At 29.0% G+C, this 13231-nt stretch overlaps 1 protein-coding gene across 1 annotated transcript in view; it reads left to right on the top strand.

The window, feature by feature from the left end:
* LOC107437681 (integrin alpha-PS2) overlaps positions 1–13231 on the top strand; it is an 85817-nt gene that overhangs the window by 20074 nt on the left and 52512 nt on the right. The window contains exons 2-3 of the mRNA XM_043045912.2: positions 7376–7497; positions 9414–9520. Coding sequence (XP_042901846.2) covers positions 7376–7497; positions 9414–9520 — 229 coding nt within the window. The remainder of the gene's footprint in view (positions 1–7375; positions 7498–9413; positions 9521–13231) is intronic.

The raw sequence follows: 13231 nt of genomic DNA, 5'->3' as shown, positions 1-13231 counted from the left end.
GCAAAGCAAAAATACCATTTATTCGGTTATTTCTCAGTTTTGTATTTTTTACTGAATTTGGGGTATTTAATAAGAATTATTTTGATAACCAGAATTTCCGGTAAACATTTACCACATGAACGCAAAAATTACGAGAATTATCGTGTGTTTTCCTACCAAAAATGTCATTACCATTACCATACAATAAGGTAATTTCAACAGAATTTTTCGTACCGTACATTATAGATTCATCCTAATTAGAAACATTTACTATTTTTCTCAAATTTTAAACTCTGGTTGACATTCCTAACAATTATTTAAACGTCTTAGACACTTAGAAGATTAATTATATTTGAAAAAATTGAATGCTGATTAACTCCACTAGAAAAATAATTTGAAATTTGTAGAGCTCGAGAAATTTATCAATCTGGTTTCAAACATTCTTACGTCAGAGGCAAAATATTTTGAATGAATATCGGAACTCACTAGCGATTGAATGAGCAAATGAAGGATCAAAGTGGATACATTTGAGTAATCTGAATAATCAATCAATCAGTGACAACAATCAATGATTTTTAGTGATCTTAAAAATGTCAAAGTATAAAAACAATTCCTTGCTTTTCAGTTTAATAATTAGCTTAATAAGCATTTTCATCTTAATAAGTGGCAAGAGCAAATGATAATAAATTAAACGAATTGATTTTTATTCCCACCAACAGCACATTCTGAAGAAGAAAAAAAAGTAGAAAATTCCATTATAAATGGTCTAAGGTTGAAGAATTTAAAAAATATTTAATGTGCGTCGTTTTAAAACTTAAAAGACTTGACTATAAACGTTTTGTACTTTGGGAAAGAAGAAGAAAAAAAGTAAAGAAGGAACACGTGAAATTTCGTCATATTTAAAATTTTCATCATTATTTAATTCAACATAGCGTGCCTTGGTGCTTTGAGATACATTATTTTCATTTAAGCAGCTATAAATAACTCGCAACAGCTATAACAACAATATGTTGTTCATTAAAAAACATTATTTTAGACGAAAGGCCTCGGAAATATGTCTGAAAAACAAGACATGCATTACTAAATGCTTCTTTAGCACTTTACACATTACTGTTTTTTTCCCTTTCTTGTCAAATCAGTATTTTTAAATTACGTAGATCAATCCAATATGTCAATCAATTGGATCCCTGCAAGCGACGTCATGCGTGGGTCAGCTAATCTAGTTCAGTACACACACGTGACGTCACTTACCGGTATCCAGGTAAATCTGATCCAAAAAATGATTCAGCGTGACAATATACCCAAGCCCTAAAGCTGTAACGTTAACACGCCAAGCACAACTACGTGATTGAACAATACTTTGTGATATTTTGCAAGTACCCAATTAACATACTGTCAAATCAGATTCCAAGATTTCCATTGGAGTAGAATTGATTTAAATATGAAACTTTTTTAAAGCTTTAACGACTATTCGCTCCATGTGAATTTTCCTTTTTCCTTAACTAAAATACAGTCCCTCACTATATAACTGTAAGGGAATTATGTTACCACGTGGTGAAAAGGTTGTAAACTTTGTTTACGAGCTCTTGGTAACTCTTCATGCTTCCAAAATACTTAGTCAATGACCCTTGTTATAACGCTACTGCATGCACTTTAGCGATGATAAAGAGAGAAAAAATTAAAAAAGAATGTATTTAAAGCAGTTCTGAAGAACAAATTCTTATTTTCGTATATTATTGTTAAAGAAAATTGTTTTAAAAGATAACAGTCTGTTATTTTTTAAATCGATGTTTATATGTTCAGATAGGATAATTGCATAATTTATTTCAATGGAAATAAACAAGAATTATATTGGTGGTAGTTATTACGATTTCCATGGTTTGGCAATTAAGTGGACTTTCAAAATATTTTTTAAATAAACGCAATAGATCATGAATATATTGATTGAAAAGAATTCGGATATAATTTACTAATCAAGCAACTGAAGTCAAACAACAAATCAATCAACTCAATTTTTTATGCTTATAGTTTATATAAATGCTTCTATTTGATTTATTGCTTCAATTTCATAGTACCTTTTTGTAAGAACATTGTTTTTTATTATCTCTTGTTAAAAAGCCTATGTAATGCTATCATATTTAACAAAGAAGTTTAAAACGTTCAGTTTTTTAACTTGAATCATGTACATAATTTTAGTGCACGTGTTAGTTTTGGTGAAATGCGCACACGGTTGTAAAAAAATACCAAACTTACGTGAATGAAATTAAGAGATTATGCAAAAAACCTGTTAAGTTAAAAACACTAAAGTACTGAAAAATCCTCTTAACTTCGACATCAAAATTTAAACAAAAACTCGCAATGGAAGTGGATATTATGAAAAAAGAAAATTCTTTCAAGATAAATTGTATAATTAAATAAATTTTTGAAATTTCGAGAAAACATCTTTTTTTCTTATGAACACACTGCAATTAAACAATCATAATTTTAAACTAAAAATCAATAAAGCTTTTTTTTTCTTTTTTTTTTTTTCTTAATAAACCAATTGCTGTAAAATCTTGCATCTTTTTTTGTGCTTGCGTATTTCTTAATTGATCTGAAACATATCCTTATTGTTAATTAGAAGATAAGCTAAAACAGAAAACAACATTCAACAGCGTACTTGTAGCTCTGAAAAACCACGCCAACAAAACGTAAAATTACGTAGAATCTTTAAGAAGAAAAAAAATTTAAAACAAATAACAAGAACGCAAGCGCTCACACACAAGTGCTTAACAATTCGCTGTAAAATCTTGCATCTTTTTTTGTGCTTGCGTATTTCTTAATTGATCTGAAACATATCCTTATTGTTAATTAGAAGATAGGCTAAAACAGAAAACAACATTCAACAGCGTACTTGTGGCTCTGAAAAACCACGTCAACAAAACGTAAAATTACGTAGAATCTTAAAAAAAAAAAATTTAAAATTTAAAACAATAACACGTTACGTTCGGGAGCGAATGGAATCTTACGTGAATTTGCAAAATCTTCCCAATGTTTAATTGTGTATTTTCTAAATTAGAATTTGTTAAATTTTACTATAGTAATATTTTTATAAGTATGTTATGTTAGCTAAATAAATTAGCAAAAAAGAATACTCCTAATGCAATATCCTTTAAAGTTGTAAAAATCTCTTCTTTTTTTTCTTTCAAAATGTTCTATGGACACAGAAAATATATTTCCTAATTTTTTTAAACTAACACTTAAAATATACTACATATATTGTAGACATAACCTTTTCAAGTAACCTTGTGGGCCACCAGTAACGTCAATGGAATATCTATCATTATTTCAATCAAACCCCCCAACCACCGTAGCACATTTAATCCTCAAAATTTTGACCTTTGGTATGTTGGGAACTTGAGAAATAGCGTATCTTATCTGTGTGACAAAACCCATATTTTACTAAGAACTGTTTTGCACTGAAGGAAAGCTATCATTATTCTCTTGTTAGCTTATAAAATAATTTCATGAAGAAAAAAAATTGATGTTTAGTTTTAGTATAAAACGTAAAATACAATTAGCATGAATTATCATAATTAAAACTACTTTATAATTACTTAACCGTTTCGTTATTAACTGTTACGCTTTTAAATTTTTTCCATTTTTTCAATTCTGTTGTGATTAACGTTAACTAAAATTTATTTTGATTTCTAATTTTTGTGTAATAGCTGATTGTTGTAAACTATATTTTATTACCACGCGGAGAAAAAAATCTGATAAAATTACCTTATGACGCAGTAATAACATGTCTGGTTAAAGAAGTAAAAAAAATAAAAAAATAAAAAATTTTAAAAAAAATAAAATTTGGTATTAAAAACCAAAATATACGGTGTTTAAACTATTCATTTGGTAATTTCAGAGCTTATATGGTAATAGTTTACCGAAAGTTCTGATTTTCAAAATAGTAGTTCTTATTATCAGACATTCAGTAAAAAATAGAAAACAGAAAAGTAAATTTAACCGAATAAATGGTTTTTATTTCAAACTCTAATGTGTCATGATAAAAATGTTTAAAACGCTTACCAAATCAATTAGAGCGATTACCAAAGCGCTTCGGTAAGAATTATCCAACGTTTTGGTATTTTCATAGAGCCAGAAGTACGGTAAATATTATTACATTCTGGTAGTTATGGCTTTTTTCCCTCAGTGCTGCTTTTTACAATTAAAGGTAAATAAAACGTAAAGTAAGGAATTATTGGGTAATAACTTATTTTTTTATACTGTAACACAATTGTAATTAAGGTTAAAATAAATTCCAGTTTAGTTTTGAATTAGTTTATTGAAAATACTGATCGTTGCGAATAGTTTTTTTTACGTTCAAGGCCGAACTGAAATTAAGGTTGGTGCTCCTAGTAAAATATCTGACTATTGTAAACGGTGATTATGATCTTTTTACACTCAATGCTGAACCAAACTTGAGGATAGTTTCAAATCTACTATTTAATATTGTTTTGGACGATTCTGAGCGATTAAATTCTGTATATTACATCTAATGGAATTAATTATGTTAGGGGTCGTTCGAATAGGAGGAGGTTTTTGATTTGCTTATTTTTGCTGACAAGGAGAAGGTGAGGTGCGCGAAATATATTAAAATCCCCCTTTTTTTTAAATTTTTCTTTAAAAGCAAAATAAAAATATTTTTTAAAAAATTGCACAAGAAAAAAATCGAAATGAGGAATTAAAGTTCGGGGAAGGAAAAAAGTTTTAAAAAATGTCTGTGAAGATTTTCAGAGGTCAATAATTTTGAACTCAAAAAATTCTTAAAGAAAATATTATTTTCAAAATTCTATAACACTTATTAAAACGTAAACTCTCTGTTTCACGTAAAGTTGCTTTTTTTTTATTTCGATTTACGCCTAAAATTAGTACAGGAAGCGTAAAACTAGCAGCTAAAAATTAGTATTAAAAAAAAAAAGAATGTTGCGGTTTCCTTACGTAAGCAAGGATGGTGGTTTTGAGATTTATTTATTTTTTGGTGGGAAGGGGAGGGAAGGTGAGTCAAAAATTTCCAAGTATACGCTTGCGTAACATTTGAACGGTCTCCTATGAAATATATAAAAAAAAATTTGTTAAATTTTTTTAACAAAAAAATTTGATTTTTCTTTCGATCCTAAGAACAATTTAAAGGGCCAATTCTTGTAGTATTCGCTAGCTATTAATAGCGCCAAGCAAAGATACTATCAATCAGTACTTCATGTAACGTTCCTATTATCACACCTTCAGTCAGCAACCACAGTTAGTTAAAGCTTCCATTCGCCAACACTGAAAGGAAGAAAATGATACTAATTTATTAAAAAAAACTAGGATTATTGTTTGTCTTATGATTTCACATTTGGCGCAATGGCGTATATCTGTAAATCATCACTTTATCTTGATGCTGAGGAAACAGAGATTAGTAAAAGCGTGATGGAAAGAAAAAAGTATCATGGTGGCGTGAAATACAGCAGGAATAAGTTACTCGTTGAGAAGATCTGTCAAACTATTTTTGTAACCAGAGAGTAATTTTTAAATAATAAGTTCTTGCCTGAAGAGAAGAGCTTCTTCTTCCAGCAGAAGTTCTGCCTTAACTTTTTACAGATGAGTTTGAGCAGATAAACGAAGGAGTGTTTTGCTTACAATTCATCTTTGTTCAACACGATTGAGAAACAGAAAAATATTTTGAATATTCCGTGCTTCATATCACTCGTTGTGGTTCGGTTTTAGCTTTATTTTTTCGAAGTTGTCGGAAAAAAAGGGAGGAATTATAGCAGGCATGTCAAACATGGGGTTTACGGGCTAAATGTAGCTTTGTTGACTAATCGACTGTGTCCTACTAAGACTTTGATAATAGTGATTTTTTTTTACTGACATTTTAGTTGCATTTTTTTACAGTAGAAAAAAAAAATGTTGAAAGAAATGAAAATGTGAGAAAATTGTAGAACCAAAAGGAATTTTCTTTAATATTGTAGATTACCCTTCAAATAAATAAAAAATCATCCATTTAGATCAAGGATCCTTGTAATTAAATGATCTTTGAATTAAATGAAAAATCAAAGTCATTCTTAAGTTCTCAATGAGCATATTGTCAGTTTTCCTGTTTTGTCAATTCACTATAACCTTACTGATAAAAAAAGTATTGTCAAAACTACCAGAATATGCTACAGTATATTGTGTTTCTGGGTCTATGGAATTACCAAAAAGCTCGGAGATTTTTACTGAAGCGCTTTGGTAATGATTTTGGTAAAATTAACACTAAAATATAGTTTTATAATATGTCATAAAATTTTAAAATGTAATAAAATTTGATAATTTTATCATGACATATTAGAAAATAGCATGAAAGAAACTATTTAGGGGAGGTTAAATGCTTAAATTTATTTTTAAATTATGTATTTTTTACTAAAAGTATTGGAATAAGAACTATAATTTTGAAAACCACAATTTTCGGCAAACCGTTAATATACAAAGGAGAAAAATTACCAAATTATATTTATTTTGGTTTTATAACACCGAAATTGTTTTGTTTTTTTTATTTACCAGAAGTGTCATTACTGCACATTTCGGTAATTTTACCAGAATTTTTTTTCTCCGTGTTGAAGTACGATAACCACATTATTATAAATCAGATATTACTTAAAATAGATTATTTTTAAATGGGTTACCGACCTTTTATTTTTACATCAGGATGACAGCACGTGAATGATGTAAAATAGCACGTGAATGATGTAATATGAATAGGATAGTAGTTAAAGCAGGATAGTAGTATGAAAAGGCTCAATTGCCAAAAATAGAAATGTAAAAATTAATTGTAGAAAAGAATAGAGAAACCATGGTAGACAAGAGAACAGCAATTAGCAAAACAATACAGAATGCATTTTCCATGTGCAAAGAAGGGAAACGCAGAATTTAGATCCTTTTCTAGAAAATCATCGTTTAGTTATGTATGTTACACACACACAAAAAAAAATTTCAGTGTGCTGCCTATAAGTTAAGTTTATTTATTGTCGCCTTGTTTTCTATTCAAAAAGTACAACGAAAACATAACTTCGTGGTTATAAGATATTATGAACTACTTTTCTAGAGCAATAGAATTTTCAAGCTTTTGTCAAACACTATTATTTTGATAAAATTTCAGTAAAAAATAAATATAATCAAGTTTTCTTTTCTCTTCTTATCGATCAGCATACGCACCTGCAAATTTGATTTTAAAAAAGTAATTAAATGCTTGACAACAAACTCTTTTAAGACATAAATCAAATTTTCTCCTCATCATGAAGCTCTTTGTTGTATGTTTTATCTCAAATTCTCCCTCTATTTCATCAAATCTATTGTTCTATTTTTATATTGGTATTAGCGTATAGCTGTCTGTTTGTTACAGGATATTAGTGGGTGCGCCTAGAGCTCAAACTGCCCAACCTAATGTGACAGCAGGTGGTGCTGTCTACCGATGTGCACCAGAATCAACTGCCAACTGTGCTGTTGTTCCTTTTGACACAACTGGTGAGTTTTTCGAAAAAGTTTCCTAATTTTTCTATTTTTTAATTAGATTCTTTTTATCTATTAATTGATTTTCAGTTTTTCTTTATCCTTTATTTTTATACTACTTACTAAAAGCTTCTAAAATTTAAAATAATTGAATGGCAAAATTTATATTATTAGAAATTATTGAGATTGATAACTTGATCGACGCGATTAGAGAGACGTGTCGTAATCTCATTTTGCATCGTAATTATTAGTGAGATTTATTACTTATTGTCGAAACCAAACAACGAATTAGTTAATTATTTTTGTCTGATATACTACTCTGATATCTGTACAACTGTTATTGAACATTAAATTTACACTTCTGTTCACTGTCATTTTTTCAGTGTTAAGAAATTAAAAATTCGCTGCAATTCTATACAATTGGTTATTTGGACAAATTCAACATACTTTTACATCACAAGTTGAGCTTTATATATTTTTATGATTCAGTAGTAGAATCTGAAAACAGTGTGCATTCTCCATATAATAAAAGGATCATAATTTACAAATAACAACATTGATGATGATTAAGTTACGATGAAGGAGTTTATATGATATTTCAAGTAAAAAGAACTTCAATTGTAAACACAAACAACCGTCTATCCGTCTTCAATATCTGATTTACCGTAGAGCCTAAAAGGTTGTGCCTACACTGTTAAAAAAGATTTGTAAAAATTGAGCAAAAATGTGTTAAAATAGCTCCGCGAAAAATATGTAGTCAAGTTTGAAAACTCCAAACATTTACAAATAAGTCTAGTGACATTCGAAATTGAAATAGCATGAACTCATTTTTAAGATAATGAAAAATGATGAAGAGAGTGAAATGTGTGAGACAGATGTTCGTTGGCTACTTGATGGATTCGAATGATGGACCCGCAGATTCATAGTAGGATTCTAAAACCTCTATATTTGCTGACCCCAGACCCGGGAGAGTTAAGAAACTTTATCAGGATACCCGTCGCAATGAAACATCATGATAAACATTACATTCACTTAAAAGTTCATAAGATACAAAAAATTGACCAAATAAGGAAATTAAAATCTTCTTACTAAACTATTCTGACTAAGCTTTTGGGAACATATTTTCCAAATAGCAACCCGCTGTACCATTGAAATTGAAAATCAGTACGTTATGATGTGTCCTTGCATCGATCACTATATAAAGCTTCCACACTTTTCCTATGATGAGGTGAACAACTATGGTGGTTAGAACTTGGTATGAACCCGGTATCTTGGCATGTAGTATCTTGGTATGAGCCCGGTAGTATCTTAGTATGAACCCGGAGGTCTGATGTTCGAATCTTGCCGGCAGCTTATGAGCATCTCTTTCACACATTTCTCCCATCACAACGTTTTTAAGACTATGCATTTTGCCCAAAAAGGATTACATTGCTGTTTCAATTTTGCATGTCACTCTAGGTTTTCAAATTCTACTACATTTGTTATCAACCTCTTTAAATTTCTGTGCTAACAACCTGAGCTTAATTTCTATTAATTCCTGAGCTTAAATTCTATTAATACCACTCACTTATGTAATATCTCGTTCAAAAGTGTATTCAACTTAAACGAAATAAATATATAGTTCAAGTTTATTGGCAATAGACTCTCTCATTTTTGAGCTTGATTTCAATGAAATACAAAATCAGGCCCAGTCCGAATTCAAAACTCAAAGCCTCACTCCGTCCTGCAACTAGTTGAGGTCAACTCTAAAGTATCGTCTCATTTCTAATCGCATTGAATTTTTTTTTGTACGTATTTATACGCATGCATTATTACATTCCACCATTGTTGAACAAAACTAGATTACTATAAAGTATATTTTGATACGGGTTTTAAATCCGTGAAATTATTCTATTCTAATATACTAAGCTTTATTAATTTTGATACCTTAGGTTCAAATACTCGAATTGTAAATAACCAAAGAGAATACACAGATGATAAATCTCATCAATGGTTTGGAGCTACAGTTAAAACATCTGATGCAAACGGAGTTGTGGTTGTAAGTACTATAGTTATCTTCACTTGTACAAATATATTATAAAACATTAAGTCAAACTTGAACAAAAAAAAATTTAAAAATTGCTATCATAAGAAGTATTTTGAGTTCAAAATCAGGTTGATCCATTTTATACCTACTTGATTTTTAGACTTTACCTGTTATAAGTTATTTTATTTCATATTTACTCTTTTTTAATACATATTTCTGAAGTTTAATAATATCAGGCCAATTAATGTCAAAACAAAAGTGGACGACTTTCGAAACATTATTATGCTTAGATTTTACTTTCAATTAAATGTAATAGCTTTGACTCATTTACTAAATTAACTTACTACTCTTTCCCCTTAGAACTTTAAAATGTTGTTCCCTCATAACTTTGAAAATTTTTTTACCTACTTGATTTTTAGACTTAATCTGTTATAAGTTATTTCATTTCAGATTTATTAATTTTTTTTAATATATATTTCTAAAGCTTAATAATATCAGGCTAATTAATATCAAAACAAAAGTGGACGACTTTCAAAATATTATTGTGTTTGGAATTTACTTTCAATTAAATATAATAGCTTTAACTCAATTACCAATATTAACTTACTACTCTTTCCCATCATATGTTTCATTCTAGCGATGAACAACAATCTCAATTTTTATGAAATTGTGTATTGAAAAAAGAAATGTTGGTGAAATTAGTTTCCTGTCCCAAAGTAATTTAACGCTTGAAAAAACGCTCTTTAATTGCATAAAAGATCTGAGAACCGATATTTGTTACTCATGTGTGGCAACATCAGTATAATTCAAATAATTAAGTTTCAACTCTTTCTCTAGTTCTTTCATTGCCTCTCCAAAAATATCTTCATTGCTCTTCCTCAAGAAACGCGATCCGTGGAAAAGCTTTAAAAAGAATATCATCTGTAAACCCAGACGCGAACATTTTAGTTTCTGTCTGAGTTTTTAAAACAGATAAAGAACACTCTACTTTTCTTTATTTTTAAACAGCTTCTTTGTATTTAACGACTCGTTTAAATGATGTTTTCAAACTCATAAGAATAATTCCAATGTATGTTTTTTAGTTGAAGATGATTCCCTTTGTTTCTAACAAAACCTGAGTAAATAATTTAATATTTAAGTATCTTTCGTAACAGCTAGTTTAACCGTAACAGCCATTAATTTCTTAATTTTTTTTCATTAATGAAAGTTCATAAAAATTGGAGTAAGGGTAATGGCACCAAGACAAAGCAATAAAAATTATTAAAACTGCTTAACTAAAACTGCTAAACTTTTTTTACACTTTAATTTTTAAAATTTTGGTCCGTAACAGCCAGTCGTCGCCAGTTTCTAATTTTTAATTTTTGACAAAAATTTTATAGAGTAACAAAAGTTAGAGCAAGTGTAATGACACCAAGACAAAATAGCAAAAATTAGTACAATGCGTGATTTTTTTTTTAAATTTTATTTTTAAAAAATGTTATAAGCACATAATGTCTGGAAATGTATGCCCAAAAAGGTGGAAAAATCACAATGTAAAAAATTCCGGATCCGGTAAAACAGTTAAAACTATTTTTACTGTAAAATATTATACCGTAATTTTTGCAGTAATATTTATTTAATTGGAGTGATTTATGGATTTTGCGGTATTTATTACTGAAAAAAGGATTCCATGTCATTGTTCCGTTGCATCTTCTGACAAAAATGGATTTTACGGTAAAAAGTACCAGTGCTCTGAGTTTTGGTACTTTTTACAATAATTTGATCCCGAATTTTTTACAGAGGAACTGAGAATTGAAAATCTAAGTTATTCAAGTGACATTTTGGAAACATTCAGATTTTCTGTTTGAAAGATATTTTTAGGTGGTTTGTAAAGTATTATTATTCCTAAGAGATGGAGATCTTTGAAAACAAAATTTGAGGCTTAACATGTTTTTTCAATCAGCCTTTCAAATATTTATAAGCTTTAGACTTTTTTCAATATTTTTCAGGCATTTTAAGGACTAAAATATAACCCCTATGTTAACTTATTTTAAAATTTATAAATTGGACATTAAATGGATGGTTTTTGAAATATTTCATTAGAGAGCTCATCAGCAATCAACGTGGGATGAGCATTTCCGTTCCATAAGTTAAATAAATAAGAGATATTAGTCGACGTCATCTTTTAATGACATCTTAAAAAATTTCAAACTAGGAGGGAAACAGAGATGTATTTCAGAATCAGAGTAGGCGGCTAAAGGTGACAGACTTAAGTTATTTACAGTTCGGTATGACGGCATGATCTCTTATCGAAATAGAGGTGGGCTACCGAGTTATGAGCTACCTAAGGGGAATTTTACGACACTGGTCGTAATAATTTCGAGTGAGCAGCATAGCCAAATAATCAGTGGGATGACTTTACCTTACCTTATAAGTTGAAATATAAAAAGAACAGTGCATTAAAAAGCATCAACGGCAGCTTATATTATGTTTGACTAGTTCCGAAGTGCGTGTTCCGAAACTAAATTTATAAAACTTAGGACATATCTTTTGATTATATATATATTTTTTTTTTTTTTTTGAAGATGCTAAATGCATAAAACGCTTAAACCAAGAGAGCATTAGAGAGAATATGAAAACTTTTTCCTCAAAACATAAGCTTATAAAGTTTGTCTTCGTATAATTTTAAAGTAAACCAAACTTCCCATTCAAATGTTTCTAAAGAAATATGAGTAACTTACAAAAATTACATACTTAACTGTGCAATTCTCAGAAATTATCTTCTCTATACACGCATTTTCTACTATCATTTCTAATTGAGAGGTGTACTATACGTATTATCGAAGCACAAAATTTAAGCAAAATAGTTTTATGGCTTATAAAAATTAATGAAATGCTTATCTAAAAATTCTTACTTTTTAACTTCACAGTTTATATTCTAACTTTATATTTTTCAATTTATAATTACATAGCCTAAAATAATGTAGAATTTTGTATACCGTACAGTTTAAACATTTTAGATCATTATTAAATTAAATAACAAAAAATAATAAATTAATCTAAAATAATATAATTTCAATAAAATCCTCTTCGGATAAACGAGTTTTAAAATTTTGTGCAAAAATTCGCTTAAATAGTTTTAAGGGCATAGCCTGACACGTACCAATTGAAATGTGCGTTACAGTGACAAAACTTTCGACTGTTCCCTTGTCAAATCAATTTGGGGCACATTTTCCAGATTGCCTGTTGCCTATTTTGGTGGTAAAAAATTGAAATCCATCGAAAAAGTCGAAGAAAGTACTTTTTTGTGTCTGACTCCATAAATTAATTTATAGTTAGAACCAATTAATTAGCATTTTTGAGACTGTCCCTTTAAACCATAAAAATTGTTTCATAGTTTGCGAAAAACGCTTTATAGAAAATACGTTTTTCTATCTGAAATCAGAAAATTAAAATATGGTTTGCCTAAATTATTCAATCCTATTTTAAGTCAATTGCTCAAACTATAAATATAACTTCTTAGTACACAGCAATTTGATCATTCAATCAAGTATTATACAACAGTTTTTTTTCCCTTTTTTTTCCGGTCTGTACACTAAACAGAAAGTTCAGTGCACACTTTAAGTCATTTTCGGTATATTTATTTTTTAGAATTTAATTTAAAGTTAAATTTGGGAAGTATTTTATCATCATGCAGTCAAATATCAGTCAAATATAAAGTAAAATATCATCATAAAGTAAAAT

The sequence above is a fragment of the Parasteatoda tepidariorum genome, chromosome 10, assembly GCF_043381705.1.
Source record: "Parasteatoda tepidariorum isolate YZ-2023 chromosome 10, CAS_Ptep_4.0, whole genome shotgun sequence".
Lineage (NCBI taxonomy): Eukaryota > Metazoa > Arthropoda > Arachnida > Araneae > Theridiidae > Parasteatoda > Parasteatoda tepidariorum.
This window is presented reverse-complemented; position numbering and strand designations above follow the sequence as displayed.